Here is a 15,377-nt window from a genome sequence, read left to right as displayed (position 1 = left end):
TTTCCTTTTTAGTAAGAAAGATGAATAGGTCACTCAACAGAAACCAGATTCTGTTCAAAGTTCAGTTTTCATAGTGTGTCCGGGTGTCACTGTATTTTCAGTCCTTATCCCCAAGATATTTTATGTCTTCATACTCTAGCATGAGATTTGATACTATGGTAATATTCAGCATTACAGTGATGATTCCTCAAAGGAAATTTTTATATAGCAGATGTTAGAATTTTCATCAATAAGAATTTAAATAAGATAGGAATCCTGTCTAACCATTGGTTTGTCAGGAAATTCGACCATCTAGATCAGTCGTTTTCCTTCATTTCACAGTAGTCTAGATTTTATTTTAAAGATTCTAGTGTTTAACTAGAGTAATTAAACATGGATTTAAGCTATGTCATCTTTTTAAGTGCATTCTTTAATGAAATATTCCATCTGAAATAAGAATTGTTTGTGTTTTGCACTGCTAGGTTTTTTTGTTTGTTTGTTTGTTTTTGCGGTGCTGGGGGTTGAACCCAGGGCCTTGTGCTTGTGAGACAAGCACTGTATCAACTGAGCTATCCCTCCAGCCCACTGCTGGTTTTAATAACTATATTTATATAAGAATGAAAAATCAGGATGGCAGCAATCTTACAGTGAGCATCCTAAGAAATAAACATGACAGTAGTTTGAAAGTCAAATTCCTTACAGGGCTGGGAATGTAACTCGGTAGTAGAGTGCTTGCTGCTGTGCAAGACCACTGAGTTTGCTCCTTAGCACTGCAAAATAAACTTGAAAACATAGTGGTTTCCAAGTGACATCCTAAATTCTACATTGCTTCCAAACAGTCAAAATAACTGTGTTTTACATTTTTAGTATCACCTTTGTTCTTTAATACAGTATGCAGATTGTTTTCTTTTACACATTCTAATTTTCTTATCACTATATACATTTAAAGTTTTTTACCTTCCCTCAATGATTGTGATAACATTGAGAAATATGACTAAGCCTACAATATATGACCCTAGTGTATAATTTCCCTAACTTTAGAGGTTGGTCAGCCTAAACTCAAGTGTAAGTATGCTATCTGAGTAAAGCATATAGAGTGTGAGATGAGGGACTGTCAGTACAGTAACATAAGCCTGTTTGAAACTGCTGTGTGGGAATTCTGGTTCTCATTGTCTCTTCTTTCCGTTTTTCTTGAGAAGTCAGAAGTCTTGAATTTGGGCTGTAATTTTGTTTTAAAATAGCTTGGTTTATACCCTGTGATTTCAATAAATCATCTCGTAATGCTATCTATTTAATCTGTTTAGTATGTTAGCTATAAATTAGAACCAAATTTTTTTCTTTTGTGTTTCCAGCAGTTGAACCTAGGGGCACTATACTACTGAGCTACATCCTCAGACTCTTTCATTATTGATTTTGAGACAGAGTCTCACTAAGTTGCCCAAGCTGGCTTTGAACTTGTGATTGTTTTGCCTGAGCCTCAAGAACCATTTTTTAATGTTGTTTTTTTTTTTAGACTGTTATGTGAGTTAGATAATAGATGATTAAATTCAGGTATATTTCAATTTGTAAATCATTATTAGATTTCTTAATGGTTTCTCTGGAAATTAACATTATTGGTTTTTTTTCCTTATTGTTCAAATGTCTTATTTTTAAAACTTGTTGTTAAAGTTTTTTCTGGTGCTAGGGATTAAACCCAGGGTCTATATCCCCAGCCCTGTTTATATCTTATAAGGGTTAGTGTGATAGGTATAGGCATAAATGTGGACATATTAACGGAATTATGGTGATTGTATGTTTGAAATCTTAAATAAAAATATATTCATTTATCTTTTTTTTTAATTTATTGCCAATTGTAGAATGTTTCCTATGGACACAAAGCCTTCATTGTTAAACCCTACTGGATCTATACTAGTCTCATCCCCAATAAAACCAAATCCATTGGATCTGCCACAGCTTCAGCATCGAGCTGCTGTTATACCACCAATGGTAAGTTTTCAGTGTAAGAAAGTGAAGTTGAAATACATAGTTCTTTATAGACATAGCTCTTCTCTCCTTTAATTGGATTTCCCCCTGGCTCCCCAACAAACACTGGAGCTTGAACCCAGAGGAGCTTTACAACTGAGCTACATCCCCAGTCCCTTGTATTTTCTATTTTGAGACAGGATCTTGCTAAATTCCTGAGACTGGCCTCAAACTTTAGTGATTCTCCTGCCTCACCCTCACCAGTTGCTGGGATTACAGATGTGTACCACCATACTGGACTGTTTCTTGATTTCCTAAAAAAATCTGTGGTAGAAAACATGTAATGTGAAATTAATCATCATAACCAATTTATTTATTTATTTAGGGATTGAACCCAGGGGCACTATACCACTGAACTACACCCCCACCCTTTGATCCCGCCCCCCCCCCCCCACTTTGAGATAGGGTCTTAATAAATTGCCCAGGCTTACTAAATTTGCTCTCCTCCTGCTTCAACCTCTCAAGTCACTACTATTACAGGTGTGTGCCACTGTGCCCAGCCATCTAAACTAATAGTGGGTTTTTTTGGGGGAGGTACTGGGGAATTGAACGCAGGTGTGCTCTACCACTGAGCTACATCTGAGCCTTATTTTGTATTTTATTTAAAGACAGGGTCTCACTGAGTTGCTTTAGCACCTTACTTTTGCTGAGACTGGCTTCGAACTCACAGTTCTCCTCCTTCAGCCTCCTGAGCCGCTGGGTTTATAGGCATGCACCACTGTGCCGGCTTAAACCAATAAGTGTACAGTTCAGTAGTGTTAAGTATTTTCACATTGTTGGGAAACAGATCTCCAAAACTTTTTCATTTTCCAAATCTGAAACTACCAATTAAACAATTCCCCTTTGCCTAGCCAGCTCTAACTTGGCCTTGCCCCTCCTAACCACCATTCTATTTTCTGTTTTTATGAATTTGACTACTTTATATATCACTGTTTTCACACTTCTGAGACCAAATGTGTATTTTTTTTTTTTTTTTTTTTATCATACCAAGTTTTCAACTTGTATACCAACTAGGTATCGCTATAATTCAATTCACTTCTGACACTATCCTGAATTAGTGTGGGACACCATGGGTATTAGGATCATACCAGTATTGGGTCCCCAGTTACCCACACTTTTGTCCAAGTAGGCTATATTTTGGGAATTCCTTCAACCCTCTGTATATGTCCAATATTTGCTAGGCTGTCTCATAGAATTTTGGAAAGCACTTCATTTGCCTTTACTGATTAATTATGAAAAATACAACTCAGGCTGGGATTGTGGCTCAGTGGTAGAACAGTTAACCTAGCATATATGAGGCACTGGGTTCTATTCTCAGCACCACTTACAAATAAATAAATAAATAAATAAATAAATAAATAAATAAATAAAGGTTCATCAACAACTAATAAAATTATTTTTTAAAAAATATAACTCAGGCTGGGGAGATAGTTCAGTTAGTAGAATGCTTGCCTGTCAAGCACAAGGCCCTGGGTTCAATCCCCAGCACCTTAAAAAAGAAAAAAAAAAAAAAAAAAAATATATATATATATATATATATATATAACTCAAAACATGGAAGAGATGCATGGGATGAGGCATGCGTAAGGGATGTGGAACTTCCATGCCCTGGGTAAACCACCCTCCCATCTCCTCCTCGTGTTCACTATCCTGGACACTCCAAATCTTGTCTTTTAGGGGTTTTTATGGAGTTTTCATTATGTAGGCATGAATGATTACATCATTAGCCATTGTTGACGATTATGTGAATCTCCATCCCATGACCCCTCCCGAGAGGTTGGAGGTAGAATCAGGTAGGCTGGATGGAACTGAAAGCTCCAGCCCTTTAATCTTGACTTGGTAACAAGCCATATTAATGGAATCCTACAGTATTTATCCTTTTGTGACTGGTTTATTTTACTTAGTGTAATGTCCTCAAGGATTATGGGTGTATAAGTGGATCAGATTAGTAGCTTCTTATAAATTTAAAACTTCATACAGGAAATCATGTTTTGATGATACCAAAACATTTCATTTGACTTTGTCGCAGGAGGAAAAGCCATGTTTACATGTAAGCCCAGAGCAAGGCCATGGGGACTTGCCCATCACAAGTTAGAATCAGAGAAATATGCTTTAATTTACAATATTTATCACAGCTTTTATGATTTATATTGTGTTTGGTTCCAAAAGTAATTACCATTTTAAACATTAATTTTTGATGATTAATTCAACCAGTTATGTGACAGAAATAAGCATTACTTGTAACAGATGTTCAGTTATTGCTACTACATTGGTCATTGTCATATTTAAATTTGTTTTTCTTCTTATAGGTTTCCTGCACCCCTTGTAATATACCACTTGGAACCCCTGTGAGTGGCTATGCTCTCTACCAGCGACACATCAAGGCAATGCACGAGTCAGCACTCCTAGAGGAACAGCGGCAGAGGCAAGAACAAATAGATTTGGAATGTAGAAGTTCTACAAGTCCATGTGGCACTTCCAAGAGTCCAAACAGAGAATGGGAAGGTAGGTAGATAGAGCTGTCACCAGAAAGAACTTTTCTGAAGGGAAACAAAGCTAAACCCAAGCATATCCTTTGCTTTTTTTAAGTTACCAGCATTTCAGTCTGTCTATCCCTGAAGATATAATTCCTTAAACTGACGACAATTCAACTAAATGTTAATAACAGATGGTAGTAATACTTTTAGTAGCATTCCAGTTAATGTGAATTTTCTGATTTCATTGTGCTGGAGTACTTTATAAATGCCATATTTTATGTTTTGTTCATCTGAATTTTCAGAGTAAACTAAAACTCTTGTCCTGTCCTTGAAGCAGATTACCTACCACACAGTATGATATTCTAATTATCTTGATGTGATGGATTCAACTTTGTGTAGTGGATAGTGCCAATCAGACTTTGGATCAGTCTTCACTCTACATTAGCCCACTGGGTGATCTTAGACAAGTCACTTAATCATTCTTAGCTTTAGCTTTCTCATTTTCAGAGTGAAAATAATAAGGTATATCTACCTTATTGGGGCTTTAAAGTTAAGAAAGAATGAGCATTTAGTATTGCTATGTGATATATGGTTCTGCATTATTTTGTGTGTGATATGGTATATACTAACTGGCATATTAGTTCATATAAAGTATAATAGCTACTATGGGTATACCTGTTATTGTTATGTCACTGTTATTTCTAGTGTCAGATTTGAGTTGGTACGTGTTGTTTTATTTGGAGAATAATATATTTTTGCTTAATAAAAAAAGTAGGGGTAGTTTCTAGATTTCAGTAAATTATTCTGATGTGGTTAGAATTGGCACAGGTATCTGGTTGATAGTGAATTTGTTTACAATATGCTTGGATGTATAATCATCTGTGAATGATTCAGAAGACTCTTTATAATACATTATACAGATAAGTAAGAGCAAACAGATTTGGAATGCCACACATGCTTTTCAAGGGCAACTTAACATAAAATAGGGACTATGGAACTTGAACCATCCTGTTGGCTCCCTGCTCCTTACCTAGATCCTATACCAGTGAATAGTTTTATAACCTGTTAGGGTGGAATTTTAAATGTAAATCTTATATTAGTAAAAAATGTCAACTAGTGTAATAATACCCACCAAGTAATATAACATGATACCAAGTAAATATTTTTTGAATGGATATAGAAACATTGATAAATTTTAGGTGTTTTATTTAGAAAATCCTTAGTTCCTATTCTGTAACTGACATTATAGGTACCCAGTAAATACATGTTGAAAGAATAAATTAAATGAATGACATAATGGAGATATGTTTGTGATGTTACCCTATAGGGTATTAATGGACTTAGCAGAGGTGTTTTTGTCTTTAAAAATTTTTAAGTCATTGATGACCTTTAATTAATTAATTTTATTTATTTATATGTGGTGCTGAGAATCGAACACAGTGCCTCACACGTGCTAAGTAAGCGCTCTACCACCAAGTCACAACCCCAGCCCTGTTTTTGTCTTTTGAGCATCCCAATTATGAGGAAAGCTGTAGAGAATGATAAATTATGGAGTAATTTAAAAGTCTGTTGATCAATTACTTTTAATTTTTCAGGATAGATTTTTGTGAGGAAAAAGTAAAAGTTAGAAGAAAAAATGGCACTTAAATATTATCCCCTGTTGAACTCATGCCAAAGTAATTAATAATATCTGGGTAATTCTGTTAATGGGTACCATATAGTTATTTTAGAACCTCAACATCTTTTCTTGCTCTGTTTTATAGAATGAATTGTGTTGAGGAGCTGGAGTGACTGAACTAGGCTAGAGTCCACAATTTTGAGATTCCAAACTGTGAATTATATTTCTTTGTGGTCAAGACACATTAATCACCAATATTGTTTAGATTTGAGTGCTTTCCTAATTTTTAGTCATAACATAGTGATCTTAAACTGTAATTATGCTTTAGATTTATATGACATTAAGAATTTTTCAAGACAGACATTATTACCCTATATACATGTATGAAAAAAAATTTTTTTAAATATTTATCACTGTCAAAAAAAAGATAATAAAAAATAAAGTAAAATAAAAAAGAATTTTTCATTATTGTTCAAGATGACACTCTACAAAGTGGAACAATCAGTTACATTATATCCATAGTAGGATTTTGTTTTGACAAATCCACCTATTCATTGAGTAATAAACATTTGCTGTCTCTCCTTGAAGTTACGACTATGTTGTGGATCAGTGTATGGGATAATCTTCCAAGTAACTTTTACATGTTTGTATTTAAGTTGCAGGTGTGTAGGATGCTTGACACAAATAATTTAAGTACACAACATAGAATAGTTTATAGAATGTTAAAAAATAGCAAGAATGTGGATCTGTGTATAAAATGTCATCAAATACTGATATAAATTGCCTGAATTAAAACAGTGCTTTTTTTAAACTTTTCCTTTTATGGTCTCATTTAGAAAGAATCAGGCAGCATTTGTCCACCTTTTTTATTGTATTCATGGTGTCTTAATGTGAATAATACAAGCAATGATTATAGATACGCCCTTTGTAAATTGTATAAAGCTTTCCTCCTCTTTGGAAAAGTTTAAAAAATTTTTTTCCAGTAACATTTGTAGAAATTTACCCTCTGCCTTACCAATAAATTGGAAACTTTTCTTTTACAATGAAGAAACTCAAACTCATGCATGTACAGTAGAGTTATAAAAGAGAATCATCTAAATCTTTACCATGAAAATAATAATATTAATATGGCCAGGGTAGCTATGTAATTATAAACTTACTGGAAATGGTAGAACAGGCATTAAATTTTTAATATGCTTCTTACTAAATTCTCTAGGAAGAAAGAGGCAATTTTCTTTTGAAATCGATTTCATAAATCCACTTGGTATTAGAGCATTTAGTAATTCATTACATTAATATATCAAAGATTTGGAAAGAGTACCATTATCTTGGTGGTTGTCCCTCAGGAATCTGAAATTCAGTCCTTCCATGAAACATTACTGCATATGGTGTAGAGCTCAGAGTCTGGAATTATATTGCTTTTAAAAGATCTTTGATAGTGCAACCTTGATTGGGCAACTAGATATGATTCTTCTAAGCCTTAGTTGTCTCATCTGCAAGATTGTGTTAATAATCTCATTGGTCTAGAGGGCTAAATGAGATAATTCATGGAGAGTAGTGTATCCAAGATTTGTCGTTAGTTGATATTATTATAATTGTTTCTGATTTTTAAAAATTTTAGTATACAAAGGAACATTTTCTGCCTTATGATAATAAATCCTTATTTGAAATCAGGTTCAGAGCTTAACACTTAATAGCAAAATGCTAGAGACCTTTCCATTGGGTGGGAACTACCATTATACTCACTATTCATTTAACATAGGATAGTAAGGAAAACACAAGTTTTAGGGTATTTGGTGGGAGAAGACAAATTGTTATTTACAGCATGAGATGGTCTAACTCAAAAATGTAAAAGAATCCATTGAAAAGTTTTTAGAACTAAAAGGAAAGTTCATTAAGTTTATTTTGAAAAGTTGCAATACAAGAATAACAATAAAAATACTTTACCCTGATCACCAAAAATAATAATAAAGTTGTTATACAAACTATAGTGCACCAATAAAAAAAAAGTGGGAGAAAAAAGGAAAGAAAAAAAGTTAAACAGAAATCTGCATCTTTCCTATCTGCATCATTTAGTTATATGTATTTATATACCCATATGTATATATATATATATGAAACAGATGATTTCCCCAGCAACAGAATATGAAATACACAGGATGATTTTTAACAAATAACCAAACCTATATAACAGAAACTGAGTTCCTCAATTAGAAAATTCATTATTATTCTTACCCATATTTATTCATAAATTAAATACAAGTGGAATGAGATTTCCATTGATAATTCATTTGAGAAGGAAGTACTTGAAATGAATTTAAATCTGAAGTTATCTGGAAGGATAAATAGATAAGACTAAGAAATGAAAAGAGTAATAAAATTAATGGGAATTTGTTCTGGCAAACATTGAAATGCCACAAATCTAAGTGATCAGGGTTACAGATGATTTTTACTTTGTGTTTTCCTGATTTTAAAAAGTTATTATAGTATGTCAATTTCATTTTTTAAAATGAAATATTTATAGTATATACATTAAAGTCTTAATATGACTGCACTTTTGGCTTGCTCTTTTAATGTTTAAAGTTTTTAATACTTTTGGTGGAGATAGCTTACTTGTTTTCATTAGTATTATTGCAGTTAAGTTTATAGTTGTTATAAGTTTGTGAAGGACTTTTGGATTAGCTTGATCTGTATCTTTTGAAAAAGATTTTTTTCCATTTCTTAAATATGTTTCTCTGAGTATTAACCAGTGGCATCAGTAGGCTAATTAAGAGTTGAAATCCTCAGAGAGCTGATCTCTCAATCAGGCCAGTCTTGAAATCACAGAATCACTTGATAATGTGATATTTGCCTATTGTGATTTTATCATATGTCAAAACACTGAATTCTTAAAGAGGAAAGAGAAATTCTTTATCCTTGAAAAGGAAAAGTTGTAATTGTATTTTTGAGGGTTTTGTTAGGTAGTAGTTATATTGTATACATAGCAGATGTAGATTTATAGAATTTCTTAATCATTTCTGTCGGTGGATCTTCCCCTCAGGAGTTTTAGACCTTGTTATTATCATATAGATGGATCTGCCCCTGGATGGTGTGGGCTTGGTCCTTTTAACTCACTATTTTAATTTGGGGTTCTTCCCTTATTTTGATAACTTTAACTTTCATAGGAAAATCAGTCGCCTATATGCCTTATGCTGAGGTCAAACGTGCTCTAGAACAGGAAGCACAGATGCACAGTACCGCAGCAAGGTCAGCCTCACCGTGTAGGCTATCTCCAAAGGAAGTCAGTAAAGCCGCTCCACGGCCCGATATGAGTGCAGCCCGCTATAGTGTCCCGCCAGGTAAATATCGCCCCTCTACACAGTGGCTGCTGGCCATCTACCCACAAATGCTCCATGTGGGTGGTTTAATCTCTTGAATGAACTGATTTTCCAGAATGTGTCCTTGCTGTCTCAAAATGACTTTGTTTCTCTACATTCCATTATCAGTTGTATTCAGTTAAGATTCACTGGGCCACTGGGAAATTTGTGTTCACACATTTATACTGTGACATTGAATAACTTTTCTTTTAAAAGTACATGTATTTGTAAAAATCTTGGGACATTTTTACCCCAGAGATTCAAGTATGCTGTGAGAGCCAGAATCAGTAAATATTTCTCAAATTATGTCAGAGTCATGGAAGATACGTAACAGGTTGTCAGCCGGTCTGCACACTATACAAAGCAGTGACAGCACCTGCCTCAGAAGCTCCCTTTTTCTCACCTCTATTGTGAGGTCCAGAGAGTGACAGAGAGAGAGAAAAAGTTATTGAAGATCGAGGTTTGCCTCCGCTAAGCAGAAATAGTTGCATTGAACATCAGCTTGAAAGCTCTGGTTTGAAAGGGAGTTTAATATTCCATCCTCACAAATACCATTGAAGAATTGAATACGTATACAGGGTTAAGTGACAGAAATTTTTAAAATGCAAATGTTCATCCTTGGCCTCATCTCATGTTTATAATTTAATTTGTGACAAAAATTCAGGAGTGACTAAGATTGCTAGCCTATGGCAGACTAAGACATTTGACTATTTTAAATCTTTTTTCCCCCCTTTTAAAAGTTCTTCAACCTGCTCCACATCAAGTGATAACTAATCTCCCTGAAGGGGTTCGGCTTCCGACAACTCGACCAACCAGGCCACCACCACCTCTTATCCCATCATCTAAAACCACAATGGCTTCAGAAAAACCGTCTTTTATAATGGGAGGCTCCATCTCACAGGTAAAATGCTTTTTCTGTATAGCAAATTTTCTGTTGAATATTGCTGTGGTAAAACTTTTTCCTCCTTCTTACACTAAATTGTCAGCATACTTTTAAGTAATGATCTATCTGAATGTGAAACTTTCAGGGACAGGGACTAGAAAATGCAGAAATTAATAGACCCCATGCTGCACATAGGAACTTTGAATAAGTTATGTACCCAGATTGAGTGCCCATGGCATACCACCTGGCTAAATTTACCAAAGGCACATAATTGTTCATTGTAATGTAAATTAAAATGGAATTTGTTTTCATAAACTTGAATATTTACTGACTAGTTACTTTAAAGAGAGAGAGGGAGAGTATGTTAAGCCCTTAATGGCTTACTTTCTTCAGCCATACCCTACCTGCCTACGATTGGTTACTGCCCATTAATACATTCTGATTATTAAGTCATCAAGTGGATTAAGCCACTGATTAGGTCACAGCTCTCACAATCTGATCATTTAACTTCTGAACATTCCTGCATTATCTTACACATGAGTTTTCAGGATACATCTCATACCCGAACACTAACAATCTCTATTTTTTTCTGGTACACTGCCCTTTTTTTTTTTTTTTTTTTAACTGAAATATGGTTTAATTTAACTTGATGGTTAAATCAAATTTGACTTATGTGAACAACCAATATCCATATCACTGTCAAGAAATTGAACATTTTTTCCATCACTAAAAAATTTTCTCGTGTTCCTTCCTAGGCGTCCCTCCTCCTTCCTGAAGCAACTTTCTGTTTTACTTTCTGTTGTGGTAGATGAATCTTCCCTTTTATAAGTTTTCATACGAATGGAATTATATAGTATATACTCTTGTGTCTGTTTTTCTAACTCAGCATAATGCCTTTAGGGATTCATCCAGGTTTTTGTGTTATCATAACCTTCTTATTGCTGACTAATACAGTGAACAAAGGATAGATAGAATTTCTGTTATAACAGTGCAGTTGTCAGGGTGCTTTATAATATTGTCTTGTAGTGCTCTGCAGCCACATGCACACCAAAAATGACCCTGGGTGGGACCTGAAGGGACTAACCAGCACAAGCATGTTTCTGTCAGCAGACACAAACCTGAGTTATTTCTAGTTTAGGACTCCTATGAATAAAGCTGCCATAAACATTTCTTATACTAGATTCTTTGTGGATGTGTTTTCGTTTCACCTCAGAGTGGAATTGCTGGGTGTATTTTTAGGTTTATAATTTTTCAGAGTGGTCCTACAATTTTATACTCCCACTAACAATATGTAAGACCAAGACTTCTGTTATTCAATTTCTTGTTGTCAGTCTTTTTCCTTTTAGACCTACTTAACTAGTATGTGTAATATCTCATTGTGGTTGTATTTTGCATTTCCTGACAACAAATATTGAATGCTTTTTTGTGTGTTCATTGAAAATTTGTACTTCTGGCTCTGACTTATTGGTTGAATATTCCTAATCTGAATATCTAAAATCAAGAGCTCCAGAATCTGAAATTCTTTGAGCACCAACATGATGCCTCAAGTGGAAAACTTCACACCTAATAGATGCAATAGAGCACAGTCAAAATGTAGGTACACTAAAAATGCTGTATAAAATTATCTTTAAGCTATATTATTAGGTGTATATGATATAAATGAATTTCATGTTTACAATAAGGTACCATCTCCAAGGTATTTTATTGGATCTATGCAAATTCCAAAATCTATAAAAATCCCTTATCTGAAACACTTCTGGGCCCAAGCATTTTGGAAAAGGGATACTCAACCCACATTTAAGTCTGATTATCCATTTTTTTAAAGAATTTTTTTTCATAATACCTTTATTTTATTTATTTTTATGTGGTACTGAGGATCGAACACAGTGCCTCACGCATGCTAGGCAAGCACTCTACTACCAAACTGCAGCCCCAGCCCAATTATCTATTTTTATTGGATCTTTTTAGTATTGAACTTTAGAAGTATTTTATGCATTTAAAATTCTTTGTTAGATATGCCTGTTACAAATGTTTTTCTATTCGTGATCTGCTGATTTTCTTATGGAATGTTTTGATGAGCAGAAATTTGAAGTTTTGTTTGTTTGCCTTTTGTTTTTTGGTACTGGAGATTTAACACAGAGACACTTTAGCATTGAGCTACATCCCCGTCAGCCCTTTTTATTTTTTATTTTTAGAAAGGGTTTTCACTGAGTTGCTTGTGAACCTCCTGCCTCAGCCACCTGAGTCGCTGGGATTACAGTGTGCACCACTACACCTAGCCAAGTTTTACTTTTTGATGTAGTCAATATAAAACTTTTTTCTCCTATGATTAATTAGATTTTGCCTGCTCCAAAGTTGTGAAATGTTCTGTTTTCTTATGTAAGCTTTATAGTTTGGCTTTTATATTCAGCCTTTGGATTCATCTCAAATTAATTTTTATGTGCATTGTGATTTACATTCATTTTTCCATTTGGTTTTCCAGTTCCAATAACATTTATTTAAAAGTCTTTTCTTTCCCCGTTTGTTTGATTTAGTGCCTTCATTAAAACCCATTTGTTGACTATAAGTTTGGAACTCTTTGTAGACTCTCAGTGCCATTCCATTGATTTGTCCATCTTAGTACCATAGTCTTGAATATTGTAAGTTCATAATATACATATGTAATAGCATTATTTCTTAAAAAACCAATGTGCATACTTTAATTAAAAAGTACTTTATTACTAAAAATGAAAAGAATATTCTGAGCTATGGGGAAAATGGCTCAACTCGGGATAACCCCAAACCTTCAATTTGTAAAAAACATATTATCTGTGAAGCACAGTAAAGAAGCACAATACAATGAGGTATGCCTATGTATAGAAATACAGAGGATTTTTTTCTATCTTGACTTTGCCCTCCTGTGGTCTGTACTTAATGGTTCTCGTGAGGTTTTATTTTGGTACATTTCTTAGGATTTTCTGTGTGTGCATGTCATCTGCAAATACAGTTTTAATTCTTTCCAATCTTTATCCCCTTGTATTTCTTTTTCTTGTTGCACTGGCTAGGAGAGAACTTTTAGTGCAGTGTTGAAGTAGTGAATGTAAACATGAGTTTCTTGTTGCTGGTTTTAGGAGGAAGATATTCAGTATTTGAAATTTAGGTATTATGTTAACTATAGGCATTTCATAGATACCGTTCATCAGATTATGTTTCCTTTCATTCTTAGTTTCCTAAAAGCCCCCCTCCCTCAGTTCTACTTTTCAATTCCAGAACTTTTGTTTTATTTTTTATAATGATTGCTTTCTCTAATTGTTGGTATTCTGTATTTGGTTAGACATTATTCCTTTGAATTCTTTAGACATGGTTCCCTTTAGTTCTTTGCTCAGGGGCAGTTTCTATTCATTGCTTTATTTCATGTGTGTAGCTTATACTTTGTTGTTGTTTACATGTCTTGTAATTTTGGGTCAAAAATGGGATATTTTATTTAATACAGCAACTCTTAAAATCAGATGCCTCTGTCTCCTCGGACTCCTTGTTGTTTTTGTTTCTTTTTGCTGTTGTTGATTTGCTTGGTGATTTTTATTCTGTGAAGTCTGTTATTTGTCACAGATTGAATAGTGTCACAGGCCACTAAACTCACTGTTTAGCTTAATAGTCTACTACTGATTGAACAAATCACTTTCTTATTCTTCTCTGAGGAGCTATGTGTAAGGGTATGGCCTTTAGCACTCAGCCAACCAGTGGACAGGTCTGCTTTTTTTGGGGGGTGGGGGCACTGGGGATTGAACACAGAGGTACTTTGCCACTGAGCTACATCCCCAGCCTTTTTTATTTTTTATTTTGAGACAGGGTTTCAACTGCTAAGTTGCTGAGGCTGACCTTGAACTTGCAATCCTCCTGCCTCAGCCTCCTGCATAGCTGGGATTACAAGTGTTGTGCCACTGTGCCATACTTCTCCAAAGCATTTTTAAGAGACTGCAGATGTTGTTAATAATAGTCATTTATATTGTGAGTGCGCTGTTTCAGTGCTTTATTTTTGAAGTTTATTAATAGTAAATATTATCTACATATAATTTATGGTAGGGCTTCAAGAGTTTTTTAAATTCAAGCAATCTCTGCTGAAATTTTTCTTGCTTACAAATAATGTTCTTAATTTCAGGTTTCCAGGGTATACATTTTTATGAAAAGACAATGTTTGTTTAGTCTTTTAAAATTATTTTTTAGGGCACACCTGGCACTTACATGACTTCTCATAATCAGGCTTCCTATACTCAAGAAACAGCTAAGCCCTCTGTGGGGTCTATCTCTCTTGGATTGCCAAGGCAGCAAGAATCCACCAAATCAGGTCAGTGAGTTAATACAGTCATAATGTATCTGTATTTTCAGTATCACAGTCAGTAATTCAGCACTTGATCTCTTTATGTTTCTCTTGCTTCTGTTCACAGCAACTTTGCCCTATATCAAGCAGGAAGAATTTTCTCCCCGGAGCCAAAATTCACAACCTGAGGGTTTATTGGTCAGGGCCCAACATGAAGGTGTGGTCAGAGGTAAAATAGTATACAGTTTGACAGAGCTATTGAACTTTTCCCCCATTTAATTAATTAAAGTAATTCATTAATAGTTTGATAATGTATTTTCAAATTATAGCCTTTAAATCTAAACTTAGGTTTTCTTTCCATGTAAAATTGATTTTGAAACTTTGAAGTTTGGCTGAGGGTGTTATAACTTAGTGATTGAGCTCAGTGATAGAGCATGTGAAGGCCCTGGGTTCAATCCCCAGTACCACAGAAAAGAAAAAATACACACACACACACACACACACACACACACACACATACATATACACAAAAATAAAACTTTGAAGTTCCATGTCTCAGCAGTCCTTTTTTTAATAACTATAGTATTAATTTAGAAGAATATTTCAGTAATATAAAAGTTTTTATTTGCTGTTTTTCTTCTCTTATTCTGTTCTTATTCTTTCACTAGGTAGGGGCTATTTTGTGTGGGGTGTCGTTTGTTTGATTCTTAATCTATTGGGACAGAAATGAAGGATGTAATAGCTA

At 34.4% G+C, this 15,377-nt stretch overlaps 1 protein-coding gene across 22 annotated transcripts in view; it reads left to right on the top strand.

Moving 5' to 3' along the window:
• The window catches only part of NCOR1 (nuclear receptor corepressor 1), a gene marked incomplete at its 3' end in the record, with an annotated part of 166,332 nt that overhangs the window by 108,676 nt on the left and 42,279 nt on the right, over positions 1-15,377 (top strand). For 14 of the 22 annotated variants that reach the window (XM_079131648.1, XM_079131637.1, XM_079131653.1 and 11 more), the window contains 6 exons: positions 1,836-1,965; positions 4,311-4,506; positions 9,261-9,434; positions 10,193-10,353; positions 14,539-14,659; positions 14,760-14,861. In XM_079131648.1, the coding sequence (XP_078987774.1) occupies positions 1,836-1,965; positions 4,311-4,506; positions 9,261-9,434; positions 10,193-10,353; positions 14,539-14,659; positions 14,760-14,861 (884 nt within the window). The remainder of the gene's footprint in view (positions 1-1,835; positions 1,966-4,310; positions 4,507-9,260; positions 9,435-10,192; positions 10,354-14,538; positions 14,660-14,759; positions 14,862-15,377) is intronic. The other 8 variants (XM_079131640.1, XM_079131642.1, XM_079131641.1 and 5 more) reach the window with 1 other exon arrangement.

The sequence above is a fragment of the Sciurus vulgaris genome, assembly GCF_902686455.1.
Source record: "Sciurus vulgaris genome assembly, chromosome: 3".
In the NCBI taxonomy this organism is placed as follows: domain Eukaryota; kingdom Metazoa; phylum Chordata; class Mammalia; order Rodentia; family Sciuridae; genus Sciurus; species Sciurus vulgaris.
This window is presented reverse-complemented; position numbering and strand designations above follow the sequence as displayed.